At 33.8% G+C, this 14,096-nt stretch overlaps 1 protein-coding gene across 1 annotated transcript in view; it reads left to right on the forward strand.

The window, feature by feature from the left end:
- The first annotated feature begins 308 nt into the window (after positions 1–308).
- Positions 309–14,096, forward strand: part of LOC141389251 (UDP-glycosyltransferase UGT5-like) — a 34,699-nt gene continuing 20,911 nt past the window's right edge. Inside the window, exons 1-3 of the mRNA XM_073960529.1 lie at positions 309–432; positions 519–702; positions 13,482–13,799. Of these exons, the coding sequence (XP_073816630.1) occupies positions 314–432; positions 519–702; positions 13,482–13,799 (621 nt within the window). The 5' untranslated portion in view covers positions 309–313. The remainder of the gene's footprint in view (positions 433–518; positions 703–13,481; positions 13,800–14,096) is intronic.

Here is a 14,096-nt window from a genome sequence, read left to right on the forward strand (position 1 = left end):
TTTTCTATAAATAAAACTTCCTCGTATAGGCACGTAACATCCAAATCCTTGTCGAAGATGTCCGGTTGAATGTTGTGACTGGAATAATAAATACCACATGATTGAAGTGTATCAAAGACAGTCAGCAACTTTAGTTCAAATCGACAAGTTATCGTTGTCTCTTAGGGATTTTGTTTGTGATTTAATTTCCATTTTTTTTGTTTAATTTCCTACTTGTTGGAATAGCGACGTGTCTTCCTTATATTTTTGTTTTCAAATCTAACCAAAAATCTGAGAAAAAGACAATCCACAAAGAAACATGAATTTGATTTTGATGATGACTTTAATTTCATTACAATTAAGCAATGCCGAACACATATTGATGATAACAATGGGTGGTACAAAATCTCATAAAATACCATTTTGGGAATTGGCCAAAGGTTTGATCAAAAAGTAAGTATATAATCGGCTTCATATCTTCTTTTGTCTGTATTCTATTCCTCCCTCCTCTTTCTGTTATTGTGTTTTGGAAATTAAAGTGGACACCATGTAACTTTCCTCAGTGGATTTAAAGCTGATTTTCACATTGATGGCCTTAAGGAAATCACACCATTGCATTTGGTCCATTACATCCAGAATTATACGGATTGGGATTTGGTTGGTGCCCGGTTTGCCCACAAAACTCCAGTGTCCGTTTGGCAGGCTTTACGATATCCAGCTGAGGTAAGTAATTTTCATATGTGTTTGGTGCTTCATTGTTGCTGTTGTTGCCGATGTTCATTTCATGTACCCTCCACCAGTCTTTCCATTGTCCACTGCATGTCTGTTTAGGGCAGCAGACATTATTGGCTGTTGTCGTAACAAAAATAATTGCTTTGTTCCGGTTACCATTGAATAGAAGGACAGAGTTTGATAAAGAATTTAACATGGTAATTTGTTAAATGCTGATATTTGGAGCACTGTGTTTTACTGCTACCTATGTAGAGTATTTTCATATACGTACATAGAGCATGTAAAGATACGAGTATTTAAAGATTATCGAAAAAGGTAACAAGTCACATGGGGTAGATAATGACACGTTATCTCCAGAGTTTGGTCTACATGCGATTCCAGGACATAAGTCTATTGAACGCACGAACAGTATGTACGAGGACTGCAAGTTTACTTTCTGGCCTAGGCAACACTGCGTGTCAGGCGCCATTTGATTTTTTTTGGGAAGTTTGGCAGTTTTTAGCCTAAACGTACTCTGGGCAGTTTGACATACGACTATGTGTTGTGTTGTTTATAGTGACGTAAAAAATAACTTTGCAAAAAAATGAAATTTACTTGTGAACATTTTTGTCCGATCATTTTTCACAACTTTCGAAGCGGATAATCACGGCTAGAGTGCATCGATCAAATTAAATATTTGTATGTCGATAAATGACCATCCTATAGTACTATGAAAAACTGGTTTTATGAATTCATTTGTAGCCGACACTCGCCAAAACTAAACCAGGAAGGAAGAAACCAGGAAGGAAAGGACAAAAGTCGGGCGGGGCCGACTATATGATACCCTACACCACTGTGAACATGTTAAACATATATATAAATCTGAACTGATATCGATAAAATATGGTACACTTATTACCAGACCAAATTCCGTCACATATTCCAAATTTCATCCACATTGTACATATGTAGGGTGTTTGGTGAAGCAAATAGGTGAAATCGGCCGAAAATATATATGGGAGCTATATCCAAATCTGAACCGATTTCGATATAATTTGGCACATTCATTTCTAGACAGAATTCAGTCACACATTCCATATTTCATTAAATCGTAAATATAGGCGTGTTTGGCACAGTAAATACGTAAAATCGGCCGAAAATAAAAATTGGCATATTTATTTTATTTTTTGATCAAATTTACACATTCCGAATTTCATCGAAATCAAGCATATATATCGTGTTTGGTGCAGCAAATACGTGAAATCGGCCAAAAATATATGGGAGCTATATCCAAATCTGAACCAATGTCGATAAAATTTGGCATATTTATTTTTTGATTAAATGAGGACAATTGTCACTAAAAAGTTATCACGAAGCGACGTCATTAAATAGACTGCAGAATATTTTTAAAATGTTACTCAGTATTCGCGGAATTTATAAAAACAAAATTTTAAATGTAATCCGACTTAAAGGTAGTTTTAAGTAAAACCTTTACGGCGAATCAAATGAGACCAAAATCGATCGGGATAATAGTTTGAAAATAAGCACATATTTAGGTAACAAAAAATAAATTTTTGTTTGAGAAAATAGTTTTCACATGCATTCTAGAGTTGAAAATATTGGAAAAAATCTATAGGAGTACTTCTTTTATTTTCTTGAAACTCCCAAGAAAACGTGCAAATTTTGCTTTATCTACATTCACACAGAAGGTTGGCCATTGAGGAAAATTATCGGGATGTTGATATAAATCATTAGACTTCTTAAACAGAAATAAAACCGTTTCAATTTATATGCATTTTTAAAATATGTGTAAATCGCGTAATTATCAAAATCATTTTGCCCGCATGTGGTACATGTACATGTGGTACAGGTACATGTGTACAGCAAGACCATATATTTTAATTTGTATATATTTTTCGAAATATAATTTGGGCAATAAGATCGGCTGCATCTAAGCATAAAGAAACCTATAAAACATCGCTAATTTGCGCAAAGTGCATACAATTTTGTTCCGCATCCGGTTTCAATATCACCGTGAAAATCCACATCAATATATATCTATTTCAAGGTGATCAACCAAGAACCGTGGATTTAGCATCACACACTATTTTTTGGGATAAACTGAATGTAGCTCCCTATACGCGATATATTCATAAACAATTTTAGGTGATTTTCCTACTTTGGAATTTCTCGCAACTCCTGTTTTAGAAGATGGCTTTTCACGAGTAAAGATTTATTAGATCCGTAACGTAAAAATATAAAATTTGCAATCAAGTACGAGTAAATCGATGATTTTTAGAAAATTATTCGCACAAAATTTTAGTATTTGGATACAGATTTCTGTGAATCTGTGTAGGCTACATTCACGACATACAAAGGGTGATCCATTTAGAGGTTCCTACTTTCTTTAAAGAAAAAAAAAAAACACAGACAAATCAAATTGAATGGGGAATGTTTATTATCCTTTGAAAGAACATTCGATGACATTTATTTTTTGCAGATTATGTCTAATAAATATTGGCCGAGGCTACGTCTAAAACGGTCTGTCCTTAAAGTCCAATTTTCGCTGAATTATTCGAACATTTCGACTGGTAACTGACGAATGCCATTCGTGATGTTTTCCGCCAAGGCAAGAATCGAAGCGGGGTTGTCCGTGTACACTTTAGACTTTACATAACCCCACAGGAAAAAGTCTAACGTTGTGATATGAGACGATCTTGTTGGCCAATCGACTAATCCAAAACGTGCTCACCGAAGTGTTCTTTCAATAAATCCATTGATTGATGCGATGTGTGGGAAGTAGTGCCGTTTTGTTGAAACCAAATGTCGCCGAGATTGCGAGCTTCAATTTCAAACATCAAATAGTCGGTTATCACGGCGCAATAAAGGTCGCCATTGACGATGAAGTCCTAACCGGCATCATTTTGAAGAAATAGGTTCGACGATCCAACCCACTCACAAACCGTTGTTTTTTCTGGATGGAGTGGCAGCTCTTGAATCTCTTTAAGTTGTTCTTCTTCCAAAATGTGGCAAATTTGCTTCTTTACATACCTTTAAAACCAGAAAAGTCAGAAATGTGCCACATCACTAAACAAAATTAGGCTCAAAACACACTCCCCACATAACGCGAATTTTGACAGGGACAAAAGTTTACATACACCCCCTAAATTTGTCTTTTAAAGAAAAGTAAACATAAAACTAAAATTTTTATTATGCAGATTTGTTTAATTTCTCAAGAAAACATAAACAAAACACAAAAACAGTTATGTTATTGCCAACATAACGGTAAAAACTACAAAAACTGAAAAATGGAGGGGAAAAAAAGTTTACATACAATTAAGATATTTGGATCGTGGACTTGATAATTCCAATTATTTGCAAACAAATATAAAACATTCGCCAGTCAATATTTAAGTGAATTTCGTTGATGTTTTATCGGTCAATATGGGCAAAGGAAAAGAGTTGCAGTCAGGCGTAAAACTTTTAATCATATCACATTTTAAAAAAGGCAAATCCTATAGGGATGTAAGTGAATTATTAAATGTGCCCTTTTCTACTGTTCAGAGCATCGTTAGAAAGTATAAACAGAATGGAAATGTGGAAAACAAGCCCAGAAGTGGACGCCCAAAAGTGCTATCACGTCGAGATGTTAGGCATATACTCAAGGAAGTGGACAAAAACCCAAATATTAGTGCACCTACACTGGCCAAAGATATCTCTGAAATATCGGAAAAACCTGTACACCCCAAAACTGTACAAAGAACATTGAGAAATATGGGCTTCAAACTATTTTTGCTCATATAAATATAGTCAAAGCTTCCACGAAAATTATCTTTTAAGGCCAATATTTTTTTGCCAAGTCTAAAAACATTTCATTTTATCCAAAAGTATTTAATTTTTATAATATACAACCACAATTCGCGAGTTAAAAAATTGTAAACCTTGGCTTCAGCTATGTCAAATTTTAAAAAATATTGTCCATATAGCATGTTTGGTGTAGCAAATCGGCCGAAAATATATATCGGAGCTATATCGAAATCTGAACCGATTTTCACCATAAGCAATAGCGTTCTTCCTATGGCTAGAAAATTATATTCCCCAATTTCAGCTGAATCGGTGACCTGGGGCCTAAATACGACATTCGATTTGATCGAGTATTTAGTCGAGAATGAAAAAATCGAACTATGAAAACCTGTGTTCTTCAAAGAACATTAAGAAAGTAGACAGTAAAATATGTGTTTATTTTTAAACAAAAACTAACAAACAAACTTATGGTCTGTTCCAGTACTGCAAGAATCTACTAATTTTTACTATTTTTTCCGATAACATAAAGGAAAAAATGTTATCGTAGTAAATAATAGTAGCTTCTTGTAGGTTCTGGAACAGAGCTTTATTAATGAAAAATGTAAATATTTGCTGAAATTGTTGAATAATACTTTGGGTAATAATTTCGGAATGAAGTTGTGCTAGAAAAATGTACGAAAAGATTTATTTTTGTAAAACTTTTTGACAGTGTTGTAACAAATTAATTAATTAATTAGGCCCTTGTACGTTGCGAACGTTGCCCTCTTTCTACGATACCACTCAATTTGAGGTCTTTAAAGGGCTAGTCTACTGTAGTGGTTGTAACTTGCTATTTCGGATTCTCAATCAGCAAAAAAGTTCCACAAAGAAAATGATCAATATAGGTTCATATATTGATATATTCTTAATATGAAGATTGGGGCGGGGTTAAAAAAACGTTGTCGTTTTTTTGGACCACCCTAATGAAGGTATCTCCATATTTTACGTATTTTGTTTACACTCATAGTCCAAATAAGCCTTACATATAATTTTTTGAAGAAACATATTTTTCCTATCGTGATTTCAAAAACCTGAATTACGCAGAATTAGATGATATGATCGATAAAGAAAATTGGGACGAAATATTTTTACTTTCAACCGTTGATTGGCAAATTGATTTCATTCAAAATAATATGACACGTTTGTATATTACAACGGTCCCTTTAAGTACCAACAAGTAAAAAAGTGTTAAGTTAAAAAAGCGTTAATTGATTTCTTTCAAAATAATATGACACGTTTGTATATTACAACGGTCTCTTTAAGTACCAACAAGTAAAAAAGTGTTAAGTTATGTAACTATCGAAAGGAATGACTCTCATAAAGAGATACACTTGCTTAATGGACTAAATCGAAAACCGGTTTTTGAAAAAATTTAAAATTTCGGTTAACCGAAAACCGTTTTGTTTGGAAAACCGGTTTTTTGGACACCCTAATAGGTACCATTAAAGTTTTGATCCAAGAATACAAATTTTGTGGATAAATATATTGTCTGTGAAGCCGATTTTGGATTAAAAGGTATTAAAATACCTTGACATCTTAAAGTATACCAAATTCCAATTAAAAGGTTTATAAGATGTTAATATGTAATGTATGGGCGTCAAAGATTTGTCCACTAAATAATATTTGAAAAATGGGTCTAAACAAGTAAAAAATTATCAGTCGGCTTCGCTGACGGAGATATACCCTCAGCCTGTGTGAATTGAAATATTTTTTTCAAAAAAAAAAAAAAAAAAAAAAAAATATATATATATATATATATATGGTAATATTCAAAAAAGTTTTTCAATCGTTGAAGTTGAGGTTCACCAATTAATAAGTCGCGAACTGTTAATATATTTTATAAAATATGAATATATTTATATTAATTGAAGTGTTTTAGCCACGATCTCATAATATGGACCATAACAAATAATTTTCGTGGAAGCTGCGTTGGTGGTAATAAAAAAAATGGGTAAAAATGTGTTGAAGTTTACAAGTTTTTTTGTGTTCTTTCTTGATTTCTGGTCAAACCACGGAAAATTCAGATATAAGCTCAAAGAAAGAATTGAAGAATACCCCTTGGGCAACATGGTTCTAATGTATGACTTTTCGATATATACACCGCATCCCCCTAAAATCGATGCTGACATTTTGAAGTTTTGAAAACTGGGTTTTTCGAATTTTTCTTATAAATAGTGGGTGCAACTAGATAATAATCCAAACTAGTTTATAGGATTGTAGAACTCGCGATTCCACGTCGTTTGATATATATCTCATGAGTGTGCTCCGTACAGCTTCCTAGTAATAGGAGTCCAAAGGCGAAAATTTGGTGCGTAAATTTTCTGAAAAAACCTATTTTTTGGCTTTAAAATTTACAACTGTCGTACAGGTACCCCTGAACCCCGCGTGATTTTAGTTTTTTTACGTGCCGGATCTAATGAGCTCTTCCGCGGTCGAATCCATCCACTAAAACGCCGGATATAGATACCTTGAAAGTAGGAAAATCTGCAAAAATATATTTTGACAATTCCGCGAATTGAACCGCGATTTTCTTTGATTATTTTTGCATAAATGTAATCCTTTATACGCGATTATAATATTTGCCAAAAAGGTGTGTCACAAATTACAAAGATTCAGGAGTAATATCCCTATTTATCACAAAATAGAATGCGGTGGCACATCCGCAGTTCTTGACGAATCTGTCTAAAATAATTTATATTGACGTATTTTTAATAGGGGGCCATTGAAATCGGATGCACCTTATAATCATATGCACATCGCGTAATTTTTGCCCACTTGAAGGTTTTTTGAATAGTAAGATGCAACTGATGGCACACTTTGGCCGCTGAATGAAACATGGTAAAATCCATGCATATTGATAGACATGGACTCCCTGTATCCGAAAAGCACATGCACCTCAACCGATTTAAACCATTTCGCGAATTATTCGGTTTTTAACTTCTATGTTTTTTCTTTGATTGTAATTTCAATATTACTCTCTACTTCTTATTTCTATTGCTTATCAAAGAAAGCAAATATACTTTCACGATGAATAATTACTTTTCTCGTAGAAGTTTACGCAAAATACTTCAGGATTTGGATCGAAATTTAGCGAAATAATAGAATAACTTCCAACATTTATTTTTCAAATTTTTCGTATTTAACCACAAATATATTTTTGAAATAATTTCCAACAATAAGTTTCCGTTCTTTGTTGTTGCTGTAATATGCAAGTTATAAACGCGATCTTTATAATTTTGGTCTCACATTTTTCTACGCGTTGTCTAGATTCTGTACGTATTTTTAAATTATTTTTTAGAGATTTTTTGGACTCTGATTTAGAATAAATAAAATTTATTCCAAGATTTCTTCAATATTTTTTGATTTTCCGCGAAAATAAAAATAGATTTAGCAACTATTTTAGCATCTATGGATAGATATCAAATGCTGCTAACGATTCATATATACATGTTCATATTACAACACAATAGGAATTTTTAAATATTTTTTCTTTACAAGAGAGTAAAACCGCATATAACTTTTGAGTGCAGCATCCAATTTTGTGAACGCGAACAGATTTGAAACCACGATTTTTTTCGTAACCCATGTACCAAAAATGGCGGATGTGCTCGCCAAAAAAGTTTTTAATTTTTTTTCTATGTAATTGTAAAGGAAATTTGAAATTTACCATATATATATATATATATATATATATATATATATATATATATATATATATATATATATATATATATATTTATATATATATATATTTAGGGGGGTTATAAAAATTTTGGCCGTATGAACCGACAAAAGTATGGATAGGATTAAAGCTCAAAATTTGCGGGGATATCGATAGATAGGACTATTTTATCACACTAGCCTGCGATAAATATAATATAGCTATATTCGGTAGTATAATCGGTTCGAGCCCTCCAGCCACTACATATGGTGCCATAGGTGCCAAGTTTCGGGCTGTTTTCTCAAGAAGTATGGACTTGCCCCTGAAAAAATTTTTACTGTCGTAATTGAGGCAGCGAATGCAAGTTGCTTCAATAAATATCAAAGTGATTCGAGAGCAAGTCTTAAACTGAACATTTCCCAAATTTTGTGTGGGAGGTACCCGAAGGAATGGACCGATTGAGTCCATATTGGAACCTTTCACGATGTGCAAAGTATGGACCAAATCGGTTACTTCCAACAAGAGTTATCGTGTGCACAAATTTTCCGAACATTTCCGAACTTTTGTGGGGGAGGTACAGGAAGGTGTGGACCGATATAACCCATCTTCGAACTTAAACTAAGTTTGGACAAAATATTGCGAAAGCCAAATTTGGGACCAAATCGGTTCATCCGTTCGAGAGTTATCGTGCGCACCAGCCAGACAGACGGACGGACATTGCTAAATCGACTCCAAATTGTCTGAAACACATTTCGTCCAAACATACTTGGTGTCTAAAACCATTATTTCGATGAGGCACATTTTGCCCGTATGAAAGTGTATATCGGCCTTTTTGTAGAAAATTTACTTCTGTTGAAACTGAGGTACGGGGTATTGTAACTCGCGAATTGTTGTAATATATCATAACTTTTCAACGCATTTAGGTAAAATAAAATGTTTTAGCACGATTCACCGATGGATTTCTTAAAATTATAAAATTTGAGCGGAAGCTGTGGTCATATTAATGTAAAAAATAGGAAAAAATCGTTGAAGGAAACGAGTTTTTTTAAGTCAATTTTCAATTAGTGGCTTTACAATACAATGTAGAGTATAATGTTCAAAGAAGAAGTTAAAGAATACACTTCAGAGATGAAGTTTCTAATGTATGATTTTTTAATATGACCACTGCATCAATCTCAAACGGATGCTGACATTTTGAAGACTGAAAAATTGGGTTTTTTGAATTTTTGCTCTAATCGAGACGCGCAACTGCACTCGTTTAAAAACTGATTATGAGATTGTAGTACTCGCGATTACGCATTTCTTGGTGTATAACTCGGGCGTGTAGCCTTCAAAGGTTCACAACAATCTCAGCTTAAAGTCGAAATTTTTGTGCGTAAATTTTTATAAAAAACCAGTTTTTTTATTCAAAATTTGCAACTGCCATTAAATTGTCGGTGAAACCCGCGTGAACTTAGTTTTTTTACGTTTTGAATATAATAAGCCATCATGCGTCCAAATCCGTCCACTAGATCGGCGGATATGATACCCCTCAAATTTCGAAAATCTGCAAAAAATGTTTTTGAAAATTGCGCGCATTGAAACGCGTTTTGGAAGTGTAATTTATACTGAAATAAATAGAGCTATATGCCTGTTTAAAATGTGCCAAAACATATTTTTCAAAACTATCGCTCAACCGGAGATACAATTGATTTTTTCTAAAAATTAAGTGCGATGCTACATCCACGGTTCTTGATGGATCGCAATGAAACGACATCAAATTATGTATTTTTTAAAGGTTATCATCGAAATCGGATGCGCATAAAATGTAAATGAACTTCGTGGAAATTATGACCATCTAACTGTATTTTGCGCCCTAATATACAACAGACGCTACATCGTGGCCGCCAAATAGAATTTCACAAACTGTACACAAAATAAAAGGGATTGACTCGCTGTGTTGGAAAATCGGATGCGCATCATTTCATTTTCACTATTACGCGGTTTATATGCGTTTCAAATGTTGTAATATTCAATATAACATTATTTTAATGTTATGCCACAATTGGAATTCCTTGTGATTTAATATAATGTTCTACAAATATTCGCCAATAGGAAAACTATAAGCGAAACATTTGTTGCAACGGAATATCTTCATTATTGCGTGAAATTTGGACGAAAATAACGAAGAACTCAAGCATTTTTTCTTCAACCATTTCTATAAAACCATAAAAAAATAAAATTAGAATAACATGATTTTTATTTTTTCGTCATATTTTCTTAGTATTTTTGCAAATAACATGAATACTATAGCTCCAAACTTAACGACTTAGGTTTCATTTCATTCCTCACAATGTCTGGATGCTGCTATAATTTTTATATACATATTTTTGAAAGTATGTATGTTTGTAAATACGTGAAACTATTTAAGAAATTTAATTTTTCGCGAATCCATTGAAACTTTTCGATTTTTTTTGCATAATCGCAAAGGTTGCGAATTCAGTTAACGATATTAGGATATAACAGCTTACTATGTTAAGCCGCGATTTTTTAGAATTTTTTCTAATTAGCATAATTAAAACGGTCATATCTTTTGCACGCAACGATCAAAGTTGGTAACGAAAAAAGATTTGGAATGGCGATTTTTTTCTTAATCTATGTACCAAAAATCATAGATGTAGTATCAATTTTTTTTTTTGATTTTTTTGAAATGGAAAAGACGATTTTAGACATTTTTGCTGATATACCCTCGTTAGCATAAATGCTGAGGGTATAAAAAGGGCGATATCTCGATATGCATTAAAACATAGATCTATTTTAATCACTTTCAGCATATAGGTTCTCCAACCAAAAAATCCAAAAATCCGTATTATAGCCAATATTCTTAGAAATTAAATTTAGATCTTCGAATACTGAAAATCTAGCGAAAACAATTGCGGATATTACAAATTCTGAGATATACCAAAATGTGAGCATATGTGGTGTACAACTTACAAATACCGATAACCATACCGAACGTGGTCTGATATGGTAATTTTCAATAAAAAATATCCAAGAACTAATACGTAATATATATTACTCTGCACCAAATTCCAAAATTGTATTTTAAATTTTTTAAACTCTCTCTCCATTGATTTTGTACACCTTGTCTTAATAATTGTTAAAAAATCGACTAAAAGCCTTTAAAATAGCGCTATGTAACCCTACCCAACATTTTAAAATTTCATGATTTTTGGTCATGGTATATCAAAACTTATAGTCAATATATGCTAATATTTGTACCAAAAATAATATTTGATAAAACTTTAACGATGTCGCTATGAGAACATTTTGAACAAAAACGTGGCGAAGGCGCCCCATGTTACCATATATATTCTTGATCAGGGTAAATTTCTAAGTCGATATAACCATGCCCGTCTGTCCATCTGTAGAAATCAGGATACAGCTCGCAATTTATAAGATAGAGCCTTGTAATTTGGTATATAAGTTTCTATTACTCCTAGAATGTTTGGTATTGCAAATGGGCTATATCGGTTCACGTTTTGAAATAGCCCCCATAGAACGGTACCACCCAATTTTCGGTATTTTGAAGGTTTTAGCCTCATTATCACACCGAAATGGCTGAAATTTGGTACTTAGTCTTCTTTTGGGGTAAAAAACGTTTCCCCAGAAATGTGTCGTTATAGTTCCACGCCTTCATATTGCCCCCATAGAACGATACCTGCAGATTTTCGGTGTTTTGAAGGTTGTAGCCTCACTATTCCTCAGAAATACATGAAATTTGGTACGTATTCTTCGTTGGGGGTTTAAACTTTCCATATAAAATTTCTTGGTACAGGTCCACGACTTTGTATAGCCCCCATAGAACTGTACCTCCCTTATTCCGGTATTGTGAAGGTTGGGGCCTCAATATTCTTCCGAAATGATTTAAATTTGGCATTTGGTCTTCATTTGGGGTATTTAACATTCCATATGAAATATAACCCCATAGAACGGTACCTCCCGATTTTCCGTATTTTGAAGGTTTTAGCCTCATTATCACACCGAAATGGCGGAAATAAGGTACTTATTCTTCGTTGGGGGTATACAATTTTCTCCCAGAAATTTGTTGGTATAGGTCCCCGCCTTAGTATAGCCCCCAAAGAACGGTCCTCCCTAATTCCGGTATTTTGAAGGTAGTGGCCACAATAATGCACCCAAATGGCTGAAATTTGGTACTTGGTCTTCATTAGGGGTATTAAACGTTCCATATGAAATTTGTCGGTACAGGTACACGCCTTAGTATAGCCCCCATAGAACGGTACCTCCCTATTTCCCACAGCAACCCACCAAATAGCTGCAATTTGGTATTTAGTCTATGTTGGAAGTAAAAGCCTTTTTGACCGAAATTCGTCGGTATAGGCCCACGATTCGACATAGCCCCATACAACCGTACCTCCCAAATTTCGTAATTCTGAAGGTTGTGATGTCAATATCGCACCGGAATACTAAAATTTATAATTTAGTCTTTCATGGGGTTATAAAATATTCCAGAAGTGAATTATCAGTATAGGTCCGCGGATTCCTAGAGAGGCGTACCTCTTGATTTTCTGTATTTTGAAGGTTAGCCATCTTGTTTTACCGAACTTGCTGAAATTTGGTATTTAGTCTTCTTCATAAACGAGAGGAAACTAATTGTTACATTTTACTTCAATACAACTCATGGGAGAGGGTATAACAAGTTTGGCCTGGCCGAACTTAACGCCGTTCTTACTTGTTTATTTTTATTATATCAACAATGGAGCGAGGCAAAAAAGACAGGTGGCTTCTTTTGTACCGAGGCCTTAATGAATAACAAATTATAAAAAATCCTATCCATTTTTCTTAAAAAATAAAGAAAATAAATGCATATCAAAACTTGAATGCCGTCGGTGTGGGAACTTTTCGCACCATAGTGAAAGAGTGGATCCACGTTTCAAGTGTCGTATTTTTGATAGTTCCAAAAAAAAGCCATAACACTAATATAAATACATCGATAGATTTTTTAAGCCCGATATCTGTGCTCTTAAACCCCCAAGTGCTAAATCGTAGCCAATTTAAATTGAAATAAATCACAACCGGTCATTCCAATCGACAAAGTAATTCATTCCTTACTCTTAAGTTAAACTTAAATCACAGTACTTCCAATAATTACATTTCGGCACATTTACATCCCCAAAGGGAAGTGACAAATTACTCCATCATTACTTTTTTCACTCTAATACAATCATCGGAGTGTGATATTTGTGTACTTATTCTTCTACTTGTTTCTCATATTCCATTTATATAGGCATGCAACAGTTTGATGGAACCTGAACCTGTCCACAGTAAAGTTACCGTAACTGATGAATTATTGACACAAAGATTCCATTTAGCCATTGTTGATGGTGCATTTCCGGAGTGTGCTTTAGGCATCGTACATCGTTTGGGTCTACCATTCATGTTTATCAATACGGTTGGTTTCTATACAGGAAGTCTGGCTATGGCAGGAAATCCAATTGCGTATGCTGTAACGCCTCATGTCTTTACAGCATTAACAGAGACAATGCATCTATGGCAGCGTGTAGAGAATTATGTGACACATCTAATAGCCGATTTATTGCACAAGGTAATGTATGACAAAACAATAAGACAATGTTTATGTGGAAGTACATACATCCTCGTATACTGTGGCTCAAAGGTTAGATTTATTTTCGACACCATTCTAATATTTTAAAATCCATCGGCTATGCTGGGTGGGGAGTGAACATTAGGGTTATGACTTTTTTACAACCTCATATCCCTGTATCATAGCGTGATGGGTTTTGACATAAGATTACATAAAATCTTAATTATAAGGTGATTCGGTGAAAAAACCTCACGCACAAAATGATTTTAAAATTTGAATTTATCAAAATTATGGACA

Source organism: Musca autumnalis, unplaced genomic scaffold (genome assembly GCF_047663935.1).
Source record: "Musca autumnalis isolate F117 unplaced genomic scaffold, ASM4766393v1 scaffold_1, whole genome shotgun sequence".
Classification (NCBI taxonomy): Eukaryota; Metazoa; Arthropoda; class Insecta; order Diptera; family Muscidae; genus Musca; species Musca autumnalis.